Source organism: Ursus americanus, chromosome 22, assembly GCF_024610735.1.
Source record: "Ursus americanus isolate L20-20 chromosome 22, mUrsAme1.1.p, whole genome shotgun sequence".
Lineage (NCBI taxonomy): Eukaryota > Metazoa > Chordata > Mammalia > Carnivora > Ursidae > Ursus > Ursus americanus.
Genome location: NC_142148.1, coordinates 12,039,070 through 12,062,020, shown reverse-complemented (window position 1 = coordinate 12,062,020; position 22,951 = coordinate 12,039,070). Strand labels below are relative to the sequence as shown.

The window sequence follows — 22,951 nt, the reverse complement described above, 5'->3', positions numbered from 1 at the left end:
ACAAGCAAGGGGAGTGGGAGAGGGAGAAGCAGGCTTCCCACCGAGCGGAGAGCCCGATGCGGGGCTCGATCCCAGGACCCTGGGATCACAACCTGAGCCGAAGGCAGACGCTTAACGACTGAGCCACCCAGGCGCCCCATAAATTCATGTTTTTAAAATAACTTTTTTCAAACACTTTTTCTTATATAAACAGTTGTATTTTTGTGATTATTGTCATTCCTTTGAATTTGGCAAGCTTCTCAGTTCATTATTGGTTTTGTTTTTTTTTGTTTTTTTTTTTTTTAATTTTTTTTTATTTGGGAGAGAGAGGGGGAGAGAAGGTGCAGAGGGAGAGGGAAAAGCAGACCTCCCCAGTGAGCGGGAGCCCAACGTGGGGCTCAATCCTGGGACTCTGGGACCGTGACGACCTAAGCCAAAGGCAGATACCCAACCAACTGAGCCACCTAGGCGCCCTGTGTTTGTTTCTTAAGTGGGATGTTTATTTCATGTAGCTCTATTACTGTGAAATAAGGTCTTAATAAACGGTGCTTGATTTCTTTAAAAAGAAAACCAAGAAATCCATTTGAATTTCAGAAAGCTATCTAGCCATGGGTTTTTCTCTAATCTGTTCTGGAAGACCTGAAGTTAGTATACAGAAACTTGTAAATTTACTTATTTTACCTTAATTTTTTAGATATCGCCATGAATTTAAGTCAAATGAGTTATGGACTGAAATTAAACTTGTTCTGGATGCCTTTGCTTTGCCTTTGACTAATCTTTTTAAGGTAATGGAATAACATCTTGGTGATACTTTAAAATTACTTAATATTTTAAATCGCTTAATTGTGTAAATTCTGTTTAAGAGAATGCTTTGAAAGTCTATTTGATAGGTAATATTTAGAGCAACATTGCTTTGAAAAATTCCAAACCTACACGGAAATAGAGAAGACAATCTAGTGAACCCCCACTATCTCTTACACAAGTTTAACAGTATTACTTTTTTTTTCTTCCCTTCCCCTCATTTTGTAGGAATGTTTAAAAGCAAATCCCAGGCTATTGTATTATTTTACGTACGTTTTTGAGTTTGTGTCTCTAAAGGAATTGCTCCTCGTTTTAATTTGACTGTGTAGTGGAACGGATTAATTTATGTGTTTGTACGTCCCCTTATAGTGCACAGGCTGTTTTCTGAAACATGTTCTTCGTCTCTGTGAGAACCCTGTAAGATTAAAAGATATATGTATATATATTTTTTTAAGAAGGTTCAGTATCACACAGCTAATAAAAATGGAGCTAAGCCTCAAGCCTAGTTTGCTAACTCTGGAAAAGCTGCTCATTTCCTTTTTTCAAAAAGGAAAGTTTTGTGATTTTCACAAATTTGTAAGATGTAGAGTGTACACAGGATTTTTCATGGTTAGGATGTCTTACTGATACATTTTTATCTAAAAAAATAAAATTGGACAAAATGTAATCAATATTTTCTACCTATTGGGTTGGTAAAGATTCTTACTTCTTTTTACTGATGTTAAAACTGTTAGCCAGAGTGCAGTGAAATGAACACTCTTATGTCCTGTCCTTTGGATTATAGATGGTATTGTCTGGAGTTTGACATTTCATTTGGAAAACCTTAATATTCGTATTTCTTTACTCCAGAATATAGGAAGTACCATGTTGAGTGTCTTTTACATAGTGTGCAAAATACTGGGTATTTCATGTATATTTCTTCATTCTCGTAGTCTCTTTCTGAGGCAGGCATTATTTTCAGATTATCCATGAGGAGATTGGGGCTCAGTAAAATAACTTACTTGCTCAAAGTAATGCTCATTATGAGCAACAGAGTCTGAATTATATCCAGGTCTGTCTGGCTTGCAAAATCTGTGCTCATAACATACTGATCTGCTTTTGTAATACATTTCTAGACTCTCATACTGTGAAAGTTAGAGGTGTGCATAGTTTTATAGATAAGCCTGTTTATTGCAGGTAGAATAACAGATAATTGGAAACAACTTAGATGCCAAGGGAATCATTTAATGAGAGCATATAAAGACAGTTTGGTAATATTTTTATATGCACGAAGGAGAGTGGAAGGATCTAGTCTAAATATTAACATTGGACTTTTAGTAATGCTATTGTGGACAATTTAAAAATATATACTGTTGTAACATATTTTTCAGAATCTCTTCAATGACTGTACACTACTATTTAAAAGCCAAATTTTGGAGAGGATATAAGTAGTCTCAGCCTGTTTCACTAAAGTTGACAGTACACTAAAACCATGTCCCTAAATTCCTTCCTAAGGCTACTATTGAACTCTGCAGTACCCATGCAAATGATGCCTCTGCCCTAAGGATTCTTTTTTCTTCCCTGATCCTTATCTCAAAATTGTTCTACAGTTTAAACTTTCAGGTAAGTTTTGTTATATTTCTCACTTATGATTCTTTGATGTCAAATATACAGGTTTTCAATTAATAAAGACTTCTTTGCCAGCATTGACTTTTCTGAAAGAATCAGTTTTTTTCTGACTCCCCTCCCACTCTTTGTCTACAAGTAGTATTCTATTTTATAGTCATTCCTAGAGATATTTCTAGGACATTTCATGGGGAAAGGTAGCATTTTCTTTTTTTTTTTTTTTTTTAAGATTTTATTTATTTATTTGACAGAGATAGAGACAGCCAGCGAGAGAGGGAACACAAGCAGGGGAAGTGGGAGAGGAAGAAGCAGGCTCATAGCGGAAGAGCCTGATGTGGGACTCGATCCCATAACCCCGGGATCACGCCCTGAGCTGAAGGCACACACTTTAACCGCTGTGCCACCCAGGCGCCCCAAGGTAGCGTTTTCTTATAGTCTAATAACTTAGAGGACCCTACTTCCTAAATCACTGTTTTGGACAGTCACCCTGTATACTGTATTATTGAAGACATGGAGAGATCATATTCTCGACCTTTCTCTTTTATTCATTTAAGTGGATATTAACACTGGAGGAACAGTGTTTTTGTTAGAGGTCTATGGCTAGCTTATAAGAAAAAGGCTTTTATTGGAAGCAGGGGAGACAGAACGCTAAAAAACCAGGTTTTGGGAGGTATAAGAACCAGTGGCATTTCAGAGGATACATAGCCATAGGCTTCTAGTAGAAAATGTCTTGCTGCTGAGATAGTGGCCTCTGTTCTTTTTCTTGAATCAATACTTTGAGATTCAGTGCTCTAGGAATGAGAAGAGGGGTCTTCATGGTGCAGATTACTATGCTGAGATGCAAGAGGAACAGTGTGGCCTTTTCATTGTTTGTAACCAGGGCCGAGTACCTGGACTTTCTCCTAGTAACATGATTGCACTCAGAGTGGTAGGAAGAGCGTTCTCCAACAGGAATAGGCAGAATAGGAGAAGAATAGCCCAAAATGGTGTATCTGCATCAGTGTTCAGATGGACACCGGTTTGAAAAATTTTTACTTAAAGGATATCACTGTTTTTGCTTACACTTTCTTTTGAATTCTACTTCCTAGAAGTCAGATAGAATGAGGCTCTTAGTACCTTGTTAGGCATAGTCTGGAAAACCAAAGAAAGGGGCCATAATCTTTATCCTTGGGGTGGCTTATCTCTTTAAGAAGGCAGTACTGTGGCACAGGAAATCAGTCTTAGCTATATAAGACAGTAAGTCTGAATTGGTGGTCATCTTACAATAAATGCAATAATTGAGAAAGGAAAAGGAAGATACTGGTAAGTACTTGAGTTTTTGTAAGGAAAGGCTTCATTCAGCCTTAGCTGGACCTTAAAAGAATAAGTGAATTTAAGGAATTAGGTGGCATCATTTGTAGTTGAAAGTGTATAAACCAAAGAGACAATGATTTATTCAGCTGCCGGACTCAACTGGAATAGAGAATTCTTATCTAAATAGTTAATGGTTGGCTCAGGCTGAGGAGTGTGGACTTGAGGCTGTTGGCATGTGGGAAATGTTTGGCATGGGGGCAAAGCTTACTAAAATAACATTCATTTTAATCAAAAGTCTCAAGTCAGTGTTTGTTCTTTAGGACCTCCCTGAATTTTTTGAAGATAATATGGAAACTTGGATGAACAATTTTCATACCCTCTTAACATTAGATAATAAGCTTCTACAAACGGATGTAAGTATTTAAAAATGTTTCACAGGTAGCCCTGTTTTAAATGAAGAATTGCTTGAAATATTAGATTTTGATCATATCTCAATTTTTAAAAATGTAAAATAAAAAGAGTACCCTCTGAAAACTTTGGAATATAGTTAGACTTCAGAAAACGAAAAGTTATTTGAGAGCATTTTATTTATTTATTTATTTTTAAGATTTTCTTTATTTATTTGTCAGAGAGCGAGCGAGCACAAGCAGGGGGAGCAGCAGGCAGAGGGAGAAGCAGGCTCCCCACTGAGCAGGGAGCCTGATGTGGAATGCGATTCCAGGACCCTGGGATCGTGACCCCGAGCCAAAGGCAGATGCTTAACCAACTGAGCCACCGAGGCGTCCTGAGAGCATTTATTTATTTATTTAATTTTAAAATGTTTTATTTATTTATTTGACACAGAGAAAGGGTACAAGCACGGGGAGCAGCAGGCAGAGGGAGAAGGAGAAGCAGACTCCCCCACCGAGCAGGGAGCCTGATGTTGGGCTCAGTCCCAGGACCCTGGGATCATGAGCCAAAGGCAGATGCTTAACCAACTGAGTCACCCACGCTCTCCTGTTTGCTTATTTTTAAAGTAAACTATGTGCCCAGCTTGGGGCTCAGACTCAGGGACCAGAGATCGAGAGTTGGATGTTCTACTGGACATTTAAGTCTTGGTTCCTAAAAATTCTTTTACTCTTGCACTGTTAAGAGGTAGAATCCAAGAATATAAGTAATCATTGATTATGTGGGATGTTCTGTGTTTGGTTATTTTTTAAAATTATTTTTTATTTAAATTCAGTTTATGTTTGGTTTTTTTTTTTTTTAGATTTTATTTATTTATTTGACAGAGATAGAGACAGCCAGCGAGAGAGGGAACACAAGCAGGGGGAGTGGGAGAGGAAGAAACAGGCTCATAGCAGAGGAGCCTGATGTGGGGCTCGATCCCATAACGGTGGGATCACGCCCTGAGCCGAAGGCAGACGCTTAACCGCTGTGCCACCCAGGCGCCCCTATGTTTGGTTATTTTTAGCACATAGAATTACTCTTATTGTGGCCCTGGATAGGTAGATTCACAATTTATAGAGAAGGCTATTTCTTTACAGGATTGAAAGTAAGGCCTCAGAGTGTTCACAGTGTGAACATTTTATGAAATAGAAAGCTATCATTGAAGATATTAAGAAAACTTAAACCTTTGTACCAATAGCCTCTTCTTAAAAAGTCAGTGCAGCATGGGAACATGGGGACATTATGAAGGTTTGTAATGTGTTACGGTTTCTGGTCTGGGTTTTATAATAATATGTACTTTTCATCATAACACTTTGTATTCTCATTTGCTTGTTTATTGATAGACTTATGATCTACCTCTTTTTCCAAGAAACAGAAAACATAAAGAGCAAAATACTAAGAATGTTTCCATTTCAAATAAAATTAGAATAGGTGATTCAAATCAGTTTTTGGGAGTGGGGTGCAGAGAGAGAATTGTTTCTGTGGGTGTACAGCAAATTTTGTCTGAGATTTACCAACTAAAAAGCAACAAAAAATGATACGGCTCCCATGAAATAATTATTTCAGTCCAGTAGGAAAAAATGCCCTCAGAAAACAAAGGTCTTCTTCACACTTAACATCTAAAGGAAGTTTTTCACCTAGGGTTCTTACAGGGAGATGTTGGCCCGTTCAGCCAGGTACTACCTTATGTCCTCACTGTGTAACATCCCTTACATTATGCCTTGGGGAGCCACCTGTTCGCTCTTCTAAATTTGAGTTCTTTGGCACATAGTACAGCTCAAAAGGTGTTTGTGGATTGCCATTACAGTAATCATTATATAAGTGACAGTCATGGTTTAGATTGGTGTGGGCAAACTTTTCCTATAAAGGTTTAGGGGGTAAATTTATTTTTGGCTTTGTGGGCTGTACAGTCTCTGTTCCAGCTTCTCAGCTCTGCAGTTGTAGTTGAATGAAAGCAGCCATAGGCAATACTGTAAGTTGTGTAAATATAAAGAAGGAATGAGCATGGCTGTGTTTCAGTAAAACTTTACTTACAAAAATAGGCAGCAGGCCTGCAGACCACAAGTTTGACCACTAAATTAGATTGCTGTTTAATATTTTATAACCAGAATATTATTGGTGAGAATCCTGTAGCATCATTATTATTATTATTTAAAGATTTTATTTATTTGAGAGAGAGAGAGTGAGTGAGAGAGAGAGCACACGAGCAAAGGGAGAGGGAGAAGCAGACTCCCCCCTGAGCAGGGAGCCCGATGTGGGATTCGATCCCAGGACCCTGGGATCATGACCTAAGCCAAAGGCAGACGCTTAACTGACTAAGCCACCTAGGCGCCCCATCATCTTATAGTATTATTTTATCTTAATGTATTTGAAATGAGAACCTTTTGGGAGGAGATAGTAAGACAGCATAGCTGACCATGTTACAAAGGAAACTGTGATATGGCCTTTTTATCATTCAGATTTCTCTAGGAATATGTTATTTTTAATTGAATATGTAAATATTTCATAATTCCACAACCAGAGGAAAAGTCTCTATTTAATTTGAAAACTTTGAGAGCTGCACTCTGTAATTAATAAATTATAAGCATTTCATTTGTTATTTATTTGAAAGACTAAATGAATACATTGGCAGTGGGTGGCATTGATGTAGATTACAACCCTAGGTTTTATTTTTAGTTTTAGGAATTATGGCTACTCTGTATTTATGGTAACATTAAAGTTTGATGTTTGAGTTTTATGTTTTTTCTTATGTGAGGATGAAGAGGAAGCTGGCTTATTGGAGCTCTTAAAATCCCAGATTTGTGATAATGCTGCACTCTATGCACAGAAGTATGATGAAGAATTTCAACGGTACCTGCCTCGTTTTGTCACAGCCATCTGGAATTTACTAGTTACAACAGGTCAAGAGGTTAAATATGACTTGGTAAGATGATGGTGCAGACAAATAAGACATTCCCTCCCTGCCTCCCCCAAGAAATAAATGATTCAGTTTTGCTCTTAAAAATATGCCTATTTTTAAAAATGCCTATTTTTGTGTTTTATTCCAGTTAGTAAGTAATGCAATTCAGTTTCTGGCTTCAGTTTGTGAGAGACCTCACTATAAGAATCTATTTGAGGACCAGAACACGCTGACAAGTATCTGTGAGAAGGTTATTGTGCCTAACATGGAATTTAGAGGTAATTATAGCAAAGTCTAAGGCCTTTTCAGGAGATTGAAAGCTTGGTTTTTTAAAGCATATATTAGTATAAATTTATTATTAAGTCTGCTCCCTGTTGCTTTTTATAATATATTCAGTCTAATTTTTTCTTATTGCTAATTAAAACTTTCTATCAGTCACTTATTCCCCATTTTCTAAACCAAGACAGAAGGAAAAAAAAGTGGTAACAAAAGACGTCTGTGAGTGTTGCTTTGATGAGCTTTGTTTCTACTGCAGAGCGTTTTTCACAGAAATACTGAATAAGGCTAAAAAAAGTTCCTGTTATATTGAGAAGAAAGTAAAACATCCAGGATCTCAGTTTAGGAAAGAATCTGGTTTTGATTTAGTGTTTCGCTGAGGCAAATAGCTGTTGTCAAACAATTGAGCGTGGAAGTGATTGATAACCTTTAAATGCAGAGCTGAAGCCCACTTAGTTTCTGATTAAGGTTAAGAGGGTCCTAAGACTCTGTATTTGTATATAAACTGTCTTTTCTTCTTACAGCTGGGAAGAACAGGTAGTAAATATGGGAGGAATTGTGTTTTATGTCAAAATAATTATTAGATCAGTGGTTCTCAAATTATCAGGAACTAAAAGAGGAATCAAGGACAATACAATGAGGTTTTTTAAATTTCCTTTTATGTTTTCATAAAACTGTAAAGGACAAATCTTTATTTTGGTGTTGCCTATCCTAGTTTTTCTGGTTTGAAATGACTTTTATGAAATAATGGTGATTATGGTTGTTAGGCTCTTTGTTTTTTTAATGTCCTTCTCTAGCGGAATAAGAAGTTGGCATCCTTAAAGGTTAGCTGCAACATTGAACTTTTTCAAGTTGGTGATAAAGTCCAATTCTGGGGAACACTGGTCACATTAGAACAAGTGAGCTGTGTGAATTACCTATTACCTAACCTTTTAGGGTGGCATTTACTGCTCTTAAGTAATGATTAAGAATATATGAAGTAGGGGCACCTGGGTGGTGCAGTTGGTGAAGCGTCTGCCTTTGGCTCAGGTCATGATCTCAGGGTCCTGGGATCAAGCCCTGAATTGGGCTCCCTGCTCAGCGGGGAGCCTGCCTCCCTCTCCCTCTCCCCCTTCCTCCTGCTCATGCTCTCTCTCTCTCTCTCTCACTCTCCCCTCTCTCTCTCAAATTCTTAAAAAAAATATATGTATATATACATATATACACACATATACATATATATATGTATTCCCCTTTTTGGGAAGGAACATTTTACTGGAAAATGTGGCAGTTTTACGTAGTCTTCTGCATACTTGGCTATGAAAGTACAATGACTTGTCATGCTTTTTGAGGGGTTATTTGAAGTGCCATCTCTCTTTGTAGCTGCTGATGAAGAAGCCTTTGAAGACAATTCTGAGGAGTACATAAGAAGAGATTTGGAAGGATCTGGTATGTATTTTGGGTTTTAACTTAGTCTGATAGCAAGGCTTTTTTAATGTTGCTTTTTCTGGTCACTGTGGGGAGGAGCGGGAGTCAGGGTAAGTATGTTGTTCCAGCTGCCTCTCCTCCTCTAACCTTGTACACCTTAAAGAGCGTGAGCATAGTGTCCAGTGTTGAATCATCTGCCTTCTCTTTTTTATATGCTTATTAGTGTGTAACTACGACAGTAACCTTTTTAGTTCCCATTTTGTGTTTCTTATGAACAAAAGAATGTTCTTTTTCTTCTTTTTTAATGTTTTTTTCATTGTTGGTGTTGCTAAGAGCGGTCAGATGACAATCTGTTGCCTTATAATCTTGATCCGTTGGTTGGTGGTCGTTTCTTTCTCCTATGATCGATTTCCGTTTGGTTTTATAGATATTGATACTAGACGCAGAGCTGCTTGTGATCTAGTACGAGGATTGTGCAAGTTTTTTGAAGGACCCGTGACAGGAATCTTCTCTGGTTATGTTAATTCCATGCTGCAGGAATATGCAAAAAACCCATCTGTCAACTGGAAACACAAAGATGCAGCCATTTACCTAGTGACATCTTTGGCATCAAAAGCCCAAACACAGAAGGTGAATCTTTTCAGTATAGTTTTGTTTCTAAAATAGACTTCGTGTAGTAACCACAGAAATCAGAAGTAATACATTTCCTTCCTAGATAACCTATTCTGATTAGAATTCATATAGTTTCCCAAGATGACTTTACACTGGTTATATTAAGCACTTAATTTTCTTATGGACAGAAAACTGATAGATACCATTTGTTTCCCTAGCTGAGACTCAGTGTATATAATGTGCTAAATTTAAATTTAGCCGTTCCTTAATTTAGGGAGATTTCTTTATTGTCTATTAAAGTAGTCTTTTTTTTTTTTTTTTTTTTGTATTTAAGCAGTTTGTGATTTGAAGTGTTCATCTCAATTTGTAACCTGTTAGTTATTTTAGAGGCGGAGAGGGGGAGAGAGATTCTTAAGCAGGCTTCAGGCCTCACGATCTTGAGATGATGACCTAGGCTGAAATGAAGAGTCAGACGCTTAACCAACTGAGCCAGCCAGGCACCCCTGTAATCTGTTCTTTAAAAAGTTGCCTAAATTTTCTATGTGTTAGATGGATACAGGCATTTCATGTCATTTACCCTGTTAAAAATTTGTTTTTCAGCATGGAATTACACAAGCAAATGAACTTGTAAACCTGACTGAGTTCTTTGTGAATCATATTCTCCCTGATTTAAAATCAGCTAACGGTGAGTTTGCGAAAAGTTTTTTATCCCACTTACAACACTTTTTACTTGAGGTTTTGTTTTGTTTTGTTTTGTTTTTTAAAGTTATCTCTGCACCCAACGTGTGGCCACACTCAAGAGCCTGAACATCGGGACTCACGTGCTCTGCCGGTTGAGCCATCCAGGGACCCCTGCATTGTTATTTTACACTACAGAATAAGCAACATGAGGGCAAAAGTCGTAATAGGGGCACTACAGCACCATGATACTCAAAAGATTGGCTCCTATCCTTGTTGCAGTTATTCCTTTTTTTTTTTTTTTTTTTTTTAAGATTTTATTTATCTGAGAGAGAGCGAGCGCATGAGCAGGGGACGAGCAGAGGGAGAAGCAGGCTCTCCACTAAGCAGGGAGCCCAACGTGGGGCTCGATCCCAGGATTCTGAGATCATGACCTGAGTTGAAGGCAGACGCTTAACCAAATAAGCCACCCAGGCATCCCTTAGTTCTTTTATTGAATAAAATCTCAAATGGTTTCCCCACATCTTGCCCAGTTGAAATTAACTTTCTTTAAAGATGTTGCTTGTGTAGAAGGAAAATAGGAACAACTAAGATGAAATTGTAGCTCAGCTTTGTTTTGCTGGTGCTGCTTACTCTAGGAATTATACTTCAGTTTTCTTTCCCTTCTCATTTGAAAAATGAAATCTTAAAAATTGAAGTAAATTTGAAGTACTTCAAACTGATAAGGATAACTTCCTATGTTTATGAAAGTATGTTGATCAAGATACATTATGTATTCCTTTTTTAAAAAACTTTTTGTATGGCGGGCACCTGGGTGGCTCAGTCAGTTAAGTGTCTGACTCTTGATCTCAGCTCAGGTCTTGATCTCAGGGTCATGAGCTCAAGCCCCGAGCTGGGCTCCACATGGTGCATGGGGCCTACTTTAAATTTAAAAACAAAAAACAAAAAACTTTTTGTATGGAAATTTTAAATGCACTAAAAGGGAGACTGTTGTAATGGACCTGCATGTTTTACTGCCATTTAGCTTTAAGAATTTTAAGTAATTGACCAATATTCTGTCTTTTTTCACTAATTTATTTTCCCACCATTAGAGCAGTTTAAAGGAAATCCCAGCCAGTGCTTGCTTCGGTAGCACATACATTAAAGCAAATCCCAGCCTGAGAAACATGTTTTTGATTCAGAATAGCTTCACTTCTAGCTAAAAGATGATACATGGTCATTAGCTTGTGGTCTGAATCATTTTTATTCAGTTACTGTAAGTAGTAAGTGTGTGTCCATTTGTAATGACTCACAAGAGGTGAAAACAAAATTAATCATAATCTTACCAGAACGAGTAGCTACAGAGTAGGTCTTTATATAATTAATTAAGCTTCAATTACTTGACATTTTGGTTACCAGACTATATTTCAAAAATCCGATAATGTCACCAATCTGGGAGTAATAGTCCTTAGCACTTAAATAACTGTGGCTTTATTTTTTTAATAGTGAATGAATTTCCTGTCCTTAAAGCTGATGGTATCAAATACATTATGATTTTTAGGAATCAAGTAAGTAGCTTTTGATTTATATGTTGTATGCCACTTAATCTCTTAAGAGTTTTATTGTATCCCAGCTTCTCTTCCCTTCTGTGCAGTCCTACTTGCCATCCACATCTAACGAAACAGTAACTTCTTACAAACTTGGGATTCCAGACCATGCTTAATTTTCTCCTTTGTCTCAAAAATCATTATAAGGTGATTTTCATAAGAAATTGGGATCCAAACAAGGTATACACATTGCTTATGGTTGATTATGTGTCTTGTCTTTTTTTTAAAGATTTTATTTATTTGAGAAAAAGTGTGCACAAGCAGGGGGGAGGGGCAGAAGAAGAGGACTCCCCCCTGAGCAGGGAGCCCAATGTGGGACTCGATCCCAGGACCCTGAGATCATGACCTGAGCCGAAGGCAGACACTTAACCAACTGAGCCACCCAGGCATCCCATAGTATTCTATAGGTTTAAAATTTTATTTGTATAAATGATATCATGCAATAGGTTTGTTCTACATGTGGTTTTCTTTTTTTTACTGTGCTTAATATTGTTTTTGAGACGTACTCATTTTAGAAAATGTAATTCATTTTTTAATAGTTGTGTAGTATCCTTAGAATATTCACAGTTTATTTCTTGTGGGTGATTCTGTAATTTCGTGATTTATAATTTTTATGTCTTTGGCATGTATTTACCAGGGTTACATGCAACCTTGTGAAGCTGTTCTACTTTATTTTATTTATTCATTTTTAAAGATTTGTTTGAGAGAGTGAGTGACTGAGCGCACGCATGCGGCAGGGGCCAGGGGCATAGAGGGAGAGGAAGAGAGAGAGTCATACAGACTCTGTGCCAAACACGGAGCCCGATGGGGGGCTCGATGTCATGACCCCGAGACCACCACCTGCGCCAAGATCAAGAGTCAGATAGATACTCAGCCCACTGCACCACTCAGGCACCCTGAAGCTATTCTCTTTTTTTAAAGAGTAATGAATGGGAATTCTAAATTTTTAGAGCTTTCTGTCTTTCTTTGTCTTTCTGTCTGCCTTTCTTTGTCTTTCCTTCTTTCTTTTCTTTCCTTTCTTTCCTTCCTTCCCTCCCTTTCCTTTCCCTTTCCCTTTCTTCCTTTCTTCCTTTCCTTCTTTTCTTTCTTTTCTTTCTTTCTTTCTTTCATAGGCTCCACACCCAGCATGGAGCCCAACACGGTATTGAACTCACCGCCCTGAGATTAAGACCTGACTGAGATCAAGAGTCGGGCGCTCAATGGGCTGAGCTACCCAGGTGCCCCAGAAGTTTCTAGTGAAGATTAATATTCTTATTTTTGCACCACCCCTTTTTTCAGAAGAGAAAATGAGGCACAGACAGCTTGAATGACTTTGCCAAGAAATACCTGTTAGTGAAAAGCATAGTTCTTAATAATGAAATCTTAGTTTGCTTGTCCATAATATTATTATTTTACAGTGTGTGTTTTTATCTACAAGATTTTCCTCTGACCATAGTTTAATGCTCAGAGAAAGAGAATTGGAAAAGTGAATGTGAATTGAGCCATTACATGGAGTAGAAGTTCTGATTTCTCAACCGTATCATCTCCCATTGTAACAGCTGAAAAAACACACTTTCCAGAATCAGCAAGCCCTTCTAAGACCGCATCGAGTTAAAGCATGCATGTGACTGTGTTTTTCAGGTACCAAAAGAACATCTTTTAGTCTCTATTCCTCTCTTGATTAATCACCTTCAAGCTGAAAGTATTGTTGTTCACACTTATGCCGCACATGCCCTTGAGAGGCTGTTTACCATGAGAGGGCCTAACAACACCACTCTGTAAGTATTTGATTCTAAGCCATTTGTATTTTTTCAGCTTAGGGTGGGAACTGTTCTGTGCTGGTCAAAGATCTCTTTGACTGTATCCATAATGTCATTAGTAGTTTGAAAAATAAATGTGTACTTTTCCCTCATTATTCTGTGTCTCAGTCCAAAAGGACTATAAATAGATACATGATGACAAAAAGTTAAATAGGAAATTGGAGCAAAGGAAAATAATGTGAGATTCTAAAAAGAAATGGGTGTCCAAGGATCCTGTATAGGAGTTAAAGAAACTCCTGAAATTTATGTGCTTTCTCCTTGCAACCAAGGCATAGAGGGCAACTTGGGGAGTTAAAATTTTCATTGTCCTTGAGATTAAAATTAAACAGTTACTCAGAAGGCAGCTCAGAAATGGGCCTTCATTAAGGGAGTGTTCTTAGCAACATCATGCGACAAAGTTGTTTTTACGTGGCTGTTTTTGCATTATTACTCCGTGTGGAGATAGGACGCAACTGAGTGAAAGCAGTTCTCTAGGGTCTCAGAGAGTAGCTTTTCAGGCCTGAGCCAAGGAGAAAATGTAGAGGAATGGATGGTCTGCATGTCTTTCAGGCCATCCTTCAGCAGTGTTATTTCTTGAAACTGAGCTTTGGGTAAGAGATGGAAAACAGTTCTAGTTTCTTTTCTTCATCAAGAACTTGAAGTGCAGATATTCTTAGAGCCAATTAAGGGTTGAAAGGACATCTTTTGAGGTGAGTCAAACCAGTACTTGTCTTCAGGCTCAGAACTCATGCAGGATTTATGCACCTGCTCCAGGAAAAGCAGATGACTGAGACCCCGAGAGTCTGAGCTGTGTTCTCGGTGCTGATAGGTATGAACCAAGGGTGACCTGAACAGCTTTAGATGATGTCAGGTTTGCCTGGATTTTGGTTTGTGTTTGATTCCAGATATGCCTTTTTAGGAACTTAACACGAACACATGTAAACAGTTGCTTTCCTAAGCTGTCTGTTGATTGTCAGTGGTGGGAGATGGCTCGCTTTTATGCCCAGAAGTGTGATTTAGTGGTTGCCCTAGGGTATTCCAGAGTGATCAGCTCAAGAGTTGGCAGTGACTGAAAGCTGTTTTTTCATCTATAGCTTTACAGCCGCAGAAATCGCACCGTTTGTTGAGATTCTGCTAACAAACCTTTTCAAAGCTCTCACACTTCCTGGCTCTTCAGAAAATGAATATATTATGAAAGGTAGGCCGTTTCCCTGGTGTACAGACTGTAAGAATCCCATCTCCGATTACAGGGGTGAATGCTCTGAGTTGTACTTCAGGTTACGTAGTCTATGAACCAGATACTGTTGGCTAAGCATTAGGTAGGTTTAGATATTTTTAAATGGAAAATCTTTTAACAGTGTTTTCAGAAAAAAAATTTACCCTATTTTGATATAGAGCTCCTCTTGTTAAAGGAAAAATAGCAGACTCCCTTTTTCTTTCCCTAGATTGACTTTCTTGACGGCAGAGATCAGATCAGACTTTTATTGCTGGCACGCTAGGCTAGGTCTTGGCGTGAAACCCGGGTGTACTTGCTAGGCTCCACACGCATCCTGCCTCCATAGAGCTACTGCCAAGAACACAGGCAGCTGTAAGCACCTGCCTGCTGCTACGTTGGGAGAGCGTTGCGGTGACAGCTCTGACTTCAGGGGCAGTGTTAGTCACTGTTGCATTCCAACAGCCCAGCTGTGTCTGACTCATAGGAAATGCTTTTCAAATAAACTGTCCCTGATGGCGGGTCAGGCCCCTGGGGTATGTTGTGTATGTGTGTGTACATGTGTTTGTGTGGATAAGAGTGTGTCTAGGTGTGTATTTGTGTGTGTTTTCAGCACCGTACTTCTCCCAACGGTGATGCATAACTGCTGTTGTTTCATGTCCATTTCTGTGAGGTTCACTGCCGTGTAGTCTCGTTATTGTGTTCCTAGGGTGTGCGAGAGCACCCGGATGTAATACCTTCTCAATAAGTACTGCTGGATGAGTGAGTGAACAGACTCTGGCAGCCCAGAGGAGGGGCACTGATCCATCCTCAAACCCGTTGACCCAGCTCAGGGATCACTTTGTCTAGGGAGTGAGGGATACGCAGTGGTTAGCTAGCTGGAAGGGGAGTCTGGCTCAGGTAGAAGAAACATGGCAAAGTTTAGGAGCCGAGAGAGGATAACTTTCTATCCTCTGTGCCCGACGTGCAGTAGCTGCTGTACTTGGTAAACATCTATTCAACTTATGCGGAAACAATTATGTACATTTTTAGCTTGATACTGTGTCTGTCTCCCATGCCAAATGTTTTTAGGCATCTATTAATGAGCAGTATTCTTGTAGTGTTGACCCTTCGTAGCTTTATATGTATTTTTAGATTTTTCTTGGGCTCCTGATCTGTTTTTGGAGGGAGATGGGCAGATGGTCTTCTCTCAGTTTTTGGTAGGCTGTGATGTGTCCATTTGGCGAGGGCTAAACATTACCTGGCACTGGTTTCTAATTGAAAGAGACTGGAAATTGTACTCCCTTCAGGTACTGTCCCTCACCCTTCCCCAGTCATTCTACCACATCCTCCTGCTCGGTGTTTGCCTCTTTAGTCACTTATTATTTCTTATTGTCTCTTTTTTCTTTTATACCTTAGGCCTTCTGAAAGTAGCTAAATTTTGTTGTCCGTCCTTGGTGTAATTTTGAAAGGAAAGGAAATTTAGATTGTTTTTAAATATAGAGAGCTATCTGGGGGTTGCTTAAGGGTCTTAAAAATTTTGGTGATGAGTCTGGACTTTTTTTTTTTTTTTTCTCCTAATCACTGTTTTGTTCTGAATTTTAACTATTTGTTCTTGCTGTTTTTATATTTTACAGCTATCATGAGAAGTTTTTCCCTCCTACAAGAAGCCATAATCCCCTACATCCCCACCCTCATCACTCAGCTTACACAGAAGCTATTAGCTGTTAGTAAGGTAACAAGACCAGTTTTAAAAGTACAGTTGCTTTTTAATTTATGGTCCAAACTGTTTGAGCCTCAGAACTCTCTGGCAGCGGGTCAGGCTTAAGAAAAGTTCTCTGGATTCTTCATGACCAACAGTTACGTACCTTTGGAAAGTGTGGGGAGGTATCAGATTGGAGACATTGCAGCATGGCTTTGTAAGTGTAGGGCCAGAAACTTTAAAATGTTTCATTTGAATTATTCTCATTTTAAAAGTAGTATGTTTCATTGAATAAAATTGAAAAAGTACAGATAATTGATCTGAAATGATCTTCGGTGGAGGAAAGCAGGCTTTGTACCAAGTGAACACAAATAAGGTACTCAGACTTTTATACAATGGTGTAGTCCCTTGTGTCTGATCTCCTTTACTCTTACTTCCTCCATGTAAAGTCCATTCCTTTGATCGAAAATTTTATAGATCTTTTGATTCATATTTATTAATACTAAGATTTAGAAAATAAAAGTCAGCTTAAGGCTGCCAAAATTCTTTTTGAGGTGCCTGTTCCTAATTACTCTATGGAAAGGAGATAAATTTATAGAACTATTACAGGGACTTTGGAGAACAGTGATCATTTTCCCACTGAGTTCTGGTAAGGGTGTTGGACTGCGTTGGGCCTTGGAGGATTGAGAGAGAAGAGACATTGGGTCTTCCCCGGTCCCCCACCCCAATCTTCTGAGTTCGTCAACTTCATATGGTAGCCTTCCAAGAAGGATTTTGTTCGATGGAAAATAGGGTTATGTTGCTTTAAAAGCTGAAAACCACTGATAGACAGTAGCGTCCCTCTGTAGATACAGACATTGAGACCCACAGAGGTTAAGGCTTGCCTAAGGTCCCACACAAGGCTAGGGGCATAGCCAGGACTTAACATGTCCCTGCTCGTTTCTTCCACCACCGCTTACAGGGATGGCTCTAGGAGAGCACACGGGTTTAAGACCAGTTCCTTATAGCGCTGGGAACTGAAGCTTGTGTAGTCATCTCCCTGTGACTTGAATTATTTTTCATAGTGGACTTTTGCCCATAAAAAAAATCCAAAGAAATAGGCATTAGTATTGTTTTATTTTCTGAATGTTAAAGTCCGCATAAAACTCAAACATGTATGCAGGCAAGTGTAACTGATGTTTTTCTGTTTTTAATACTGATGTTTTTAAAAGATGGCCTCTCGATGTGTTTTTGAAAGGGTAGGTGTATGTGTTTTATTTTAGATATTTAATATAGTCACTCGGAAGTTGTCTGTTTCTCATTCCAGAACCCAAGCAGGCCTCACTTTAATCACTACATGTTTGAAGCGATCTGTCTGTCCGTAAGAATAACTTGCAAAGCTAACCCTGCTGCTGTTGTAAATTTTGAGGAGGCTTTGTTTCTGGTGTTTACTGAAATTTTACAAAATGATGTACAAGGTAAGTTAAAGGAAGTTTGTTTCTTACTGAATAAAACTATAAAGCGGCTAATAAAATGGAGCCTGCCTATGAAGTATGTGCCTTTTTGTGGGAGCCGTTAGTAATGAAGCTGACAGCTCTGTTTTTACTTTTATCAACAGAATTTATTCCATACGTCTTTCAAGTGATGTCTTTGCTTCTGGAAACACACAAAAATGATATCCCGTCTTCTTATATGGCCTTATTTCCTCATCTCCTTCAGCCAGTGCTTTGGGAAAGAACAGGAAATATCCCTGCTCTAGTAAGGCTTCTCCAAGCGTTCTTAGAACGTGGTTCAAACACGATAGCAAGTGCTGCGGCTGACAAAATTGTGAGTGGGATTTATTTTGATGTAACTGTCATTTTGTAAGGTCGTGGAGAGAAACTGAGGATGGCAGATTTTTAAAAATTCCTAAATGTAACAAAGTAGTCAGTAGAAAATACTAATGTGTATTTTATTACAATTAGGTATCCTCTATCTCCATGGTAGAAAATAAAATAGAGCCAAATAGGTTAATTTCAGAAACAGTGTTAAGGCTTATTGTGATGGGATATTTTCTCTCTATGCTTCAGAAGTAGAAACAAAAGCAAAAATGCTAATTATTACAGCACGCACCCTTTAACCAAAATATCACCTGCTAAAAGTGTAACTTTTGGAGCAGTTAATCCTCGCCTCTTTAACTGAACATTATTTGATCTAATTTGTTGTAGCCTGGGTTATTAGGTGTCTTCCAGAAGCTCATTGCATCCAAAGCCAATGACCACCAAGGTTTTTATCTTCTGAACAGTATAATAGAGCACATGCCTCCGTGAGTATGCGTGTAACCCTCACTGTACGATTACTCAGGGACTGTTGGGTACTCGGAAGAGGCTGACTTGTTGCTTTTATTTACTTCTTCAGTGAGTCAGTTGATCAGTACAGGAAACAAATCTTCATTCTGCTATTCCAAAGACTTCAGAATTCCAAAACAACAAAGTTTATCAAGAGTAAGTAAAATCGGGGTGCCTGAGTGGCTCATTTGGTTGAGTGTCTGCCTTTGGCTTGGGTCATGATCCCAGGGCCCTGCTCGGGCTCTCTGCTCAGTGGGGAGCTTGCTTCTCCCTCTCTCTGCCTCTCCCCCTGTCTTGTGCACACTCTCTCTCTGTCAAATAAATAAATAAAATATTTTAAAAAATTAAAATCATTTGGCTCTTCTTAACAGAAATAATGAGGGAAAGTAGCTAAAACCTTTAGCCTTTATGGTTATATATAAATGTTTTTATCAGTTATAAGCTTTTTCTGTAAAATATTTTTAACATGTTTGTATTCTCCAAATACTAAGTCAGTTTCAAATATATTGTGTTCCAAAGTTAAGTTTAGATATCAAAACATTGTACTATATGTTAATTGCATAATAAAGGCAAATATTGATGCCAAAGTCAGCCATTGGTTTTAATGGTTATGACTACTTCACATGGCAGACTTGGGCTGAATCGCTTGTTTAGTGCAGTGAGGCCTCTGTACTGATACTCTGCATCTCCTTTCAACAGGCTTCTTAGTCTTTATTAATTTGTATTGCATAAAATACGGGGCGCTGGCACTGCAAGAAATATTTGATGGCATACAACCAAAGTAAGTTTGTTTTTATTACTTACTGTATTTTGTTTTTTAAAGCAAAAAAATTGACCTCTTTTAGCACAAACCAGTATTTCTGTTTTATAGATGGTTTTATAGTTCTTGGTGGTTTTTAAAATATTCTTAGGACTGTTGAGTTGCAAAGAAGAAAACCCCTGCAAACATTTTTCTAACTCCCACCCCCCCTTCTACACAGCCAGCGTTCTGTGTGATTCTGGATGGTTGGGGTTGTCTCCAGGAGCCTGCCTTTGTTCAGGCCAGTAGTGTGATTTTTTTCAGGTGAAAAACCGCTTTTCACTTAGTGTATATACAAAGAATGTAGTTAGGTGGTATTTCCCATTTCATAGAGAAAGGAAGGATAGAAAGAAATGATAGAGAACAATTTGGAGAAGAAACTCAAGTGAGATCCCTATATTGGTATTATATCAAAAAAAATTCCAGACTGACTGAGATATAAAAAATGAATTAGCCTGAAAAAGTAGTACCAGAAAATAGGCTTTCCAGCTGTAGAGGTTTGTGAGGAAACCGGTTTCATGAACTGCTAGTGGATAAATTGGTGTGATCTTTCTAAAAAGCAAAAAATACGCATTCTTTACCTAGAGCATTAAAATGTCCAGTATCTCTGATACCCACTGTTTCCACTAAAGGGAATTTTAGTGAAGTAGAAACAGAATATTACATCGTTTAGTATCGTGAAAAACTTTGCTTTTAGGATGTTTGCAACAACATATTAAAAGCGTTGGCTAAGTAATTTTTACAATATGGTCATTAACATTTATACCCTTAAAGGTACGTAAGCATAGGAAGTGGGGAAGTTTATAATCCAGTAATGTTAAAACTAGTTATTACTGGATAGTGGGGTCATGGGTAATTCTTATTCTTCTTTCTCTTATCTAATTTCTAATTTTTCAAAGATTTCTTGAGTGATTAAAAAAAAACCAAAACCATGAGGCAGAAAGGTGTGAAGATTCCACATAAGCACAGACTTTAGTATTTCACAGAAGTTGTTGGCAGCACTTGGCCACAGGGTCAAGGTTTGAGGTTTCATTGTTGCTTTGTCATCTCTAGGTCTCTGCCATTCAGCTGACTAAAAGTAGTAGCCCTAAGGAGTCAGTGTAAATAACATCGAAGTACTTCACGGTTTAATTATAGTGACAGTCTAATATTTTATTTTAATAGAATGTTTGGAATGGTTTTGGAAAAAATCATAATTCCTGAAATTCAGAAAGTATCTGGAAATGTAGAGAAAAAGATTTGCGCGGTTGGCATAACGAAATTACTAACAGAATGTCCCCCAATGATGGACACAGAGTATACCAAGCTATGGTAAGTGCCCCATAACATTTTGGGAATTACAGCTTCCCTCCCTTATGACTGCAGAATTAAACAAGCTTGTCTGAGAATTGGGTTCTGATCTCAGGTTCTCCACCAGCAGCCATCAGATCCAAGACAGGACATGTGGGTCCTTCTGGGCCTAGAAAGAGGTTTCCTGATTCTTAACTTTATTGGAGACGGTTCATGTGCCTCTTTGAGAATCTGGTGAAAGTTGCTGGTCTGCATGACCTCTAGGATTGTTCATGACACACACCCAACTAAACTGGCTTAAATCTGAAAGTGGAGAAATTGAATAGGCTAAAAGAGCTTGTCCTCGATGACTGGTGCTCCTGGCTTTTCTCGACCTCTTCCGAGAACCTTGCCTCATTTTGGGTTCACTCAGGTACCCTCTTCCAGAAAGGGATCTGATGATTCGAGGCCTATTTCCTCTAACTTTTAGCAGCAGTGAATCTCAGGTTTAGCTTCCATCACATGGCCTTCTCTCCTTGCAGCCAGCTGGATGGCTCTGGGGATGGAGTAGTTTCCAAAAGGGAAATTGGCGTGCTGTGGCCAAAAAGAAGTGAAGAGTGGTTCTGGAGGACAGGTTTAAGAACTGATGTCCGTCTTCCGTTTCAAAGGTCCCTTGCAGCTCTTGAGACTGTACCTCTCTGAGGAATTGCTGTATGTTTAGATCTTCAGAAGTATTCACTTGATTTTTTTGTCTGCTTGCTTGCTTCAAATCCAGGACTCCTTTATTACAGTCTCTGATTGGCCTTTTTGAGTTACCTGAAGATGATACCATTCCTGATGAAGAACATTTTATTGACATTGAAGATACACCAGGGTATCAGACCGCCTTCTCACAGTTGGCATTTGCTGGGAAAAAAGAGCATGATCCTGTAGGTCCCATGGTGAACAATCCCAAAATTCACCTGGCACAGTCACTTCACAAGCTGTCTACCGCCTGTCCAGGAAGGGTAAGTGTGTTGTCAGAAATCAGAAATCTCTGATTCACGGCTGCCATTCTGGGAAGGCAAAAGGTAGCAGTTCACTCTGGGGCGTATAGTTAGGCCTTTGTTTTTTGTTAAAAATGCTGAGCTGTAAGTAGATTTTAAGCAAGTGACTTTTGGAATAAGGACAAAGCAGGGGATAAAACGCCCCTCACCTCTGCCCCACACACTTTTTATTTATTTATTTAAGTAATCTCTACACCTGACACGAGGCTTGTACGCACGACTCCCAAGATCAAGAGTCACATGCTCTTCCGACTGAGCCAGCCAGGTGCTCTAAAACCCTTTGAACAGAAATGTATTTCCCAGATTGAAATAATTCTTCTATTAAAGTGTAGGCATTTTTTTTTTAACTACAACATACTCAAATACTGGACCATGGAGTGTAAACATGATGGCTGTAGAGTTGCATTATCCAGCAGCTTTTACAGATTCTTCCAGATTATCTGATAAAATATGTATTTTTCAGTATTTTATTATGGAAAACTTCAAACACATAGAACTTCAAACACAGAAACAGCATAATGAACTTTCACATACGGACCTTCAAAAATTACCAGTATTCTGCCATTCTTGTTGCATTTGTTTCTCCTTGGGCATCATGTCATATCACCTATATGTACCTAATTATGCATCACTAACCAATAAGGATTTTTTTTTAATCCCCACAATGCCACTACCACACTGAACAGCAGTAATTCCTTATGGATCTGCTTTTTAGGCCTACCCAGTTCTGAAGGCATAAAGCAGTTGAGATCCTTGAGAGTCCCTGCGGGAGTCCCTGGGGACGGCCTGCCCTTCCAAGCTGGGGTGGTTCTGGAGATACGGGGTTTGTGTTGGATTGTTGGGATCTCCAGCAGGTTCCCATCTCTTGCAGGTTCCATCGATGGTGAGCAGCAGCCTCAATGCGGAGGCACTCCAGTATCTCCAAGGATACCTTCAGGCGGCCAGCGTGACACTGCTTTGAACTGCATTTTCCAGATTGGCTAAGCCCCGGATGGTTTCTGAGGAAATCCCACAGACATCTGAGCACAGCTGCATTAAAGCAAGTTTTCCTTTTGAACTTGTCACAAATTCCATCTTGTAAAGAATATTAAATGTTGCTTTAAGCTGAACCTTGAGCAAATTAGGTGGTTTGTGTAATCATAAATAGAAGTGGGTGACTTTCCAGTTTGCAGGGACAAGTTCAGTATGTGGTGATCATGAGTTGGGCATTTGCACTGTTGGGATAACTTTAATTTCGACGGACACTGAGCGTGGAGACTTTTTTCTGTTACTAAATTGTTTTGAGGCATCGCCA

At 38.8% G+C, this 22,951-nt stretch overlaps 1 protein-coding gene across 3 annotated transcripts in view; it reads left to right on the top strand.

Moving 5' to 3' along the window:
* CSE1L (chromosome segregation 1 like) overlaps positions 1–22,951 on the top strand; it is a 42,037-nt gene extending 19,086 nt beyond the window's left edge. For all 3 annotated transcript variants that reach the window (XM_045771537.2, XM_045771538.2, XM_087853514.1), the window contains 20 exons: positions 674–764; positions 2,275–2,382; positions 3,999–4,091; positions 6,863–7,030; positions 7,155–7,284; positions 8,645–8,710; positions 9,117–9,319; positions 9,902–9,986; positions 11,465–11,526; positions 13,186–13,322; positions 14,438–14,541; positions 16,173–16,270; positions 17,544–17,694; positions 17,835–18,043; positions 18,424–18,521; positions 18,614–18,699; positions 19,243–19,324; positions 20,507–20,653; positions 21,387–21,618; positions 22,529–22,951. In XM_045771537.2, the coding sequence (XP_045627493.1) occupies positions 674–764; positions 2,275–2,382; positions 3,999–4,091; positions 6,863–7,030; positions 7,155–7,284; positions 8,645–8,710; positions 9,117–9,319; positions 9,902–9,986; positions 11,465–11,526; positions 13,186–13,322; positions 14,438–14,541; positions 16,173–16,270; positions 17,544–17,694; positions 17,835–18,043; positions 18,424–18,521; positions 18,614–18,699; positions 19,243–19,324; positions 20,507–20,653; positions 21,387–21,618; positions 22,529–22,618 (2,440 nt within the window). In that variant the 3' untranslated portion in view covers positions 22,619–22,951. The remainder of the gene's footprint in view (positions 1–673; positions 765–2,274; positions 2,383–3,998; positions 4,092–6,862; positions 7,031–7,154; positions 7,285–8,644; positions 8,711–9,116; positions 9,320–9,901; positions 9,987–11,464; positions 11,527–13,185; positions 13,323–14,437; positions 14,542–16,172; positions 16,271–17,543; positions 17,695–17,834; positions 18,044–18,423; positions 18,522–18,613; positions 18,700–19,242; positions 19,325–20,506; positions 20,654–21,386; positions 21,619–22,528) is intronic.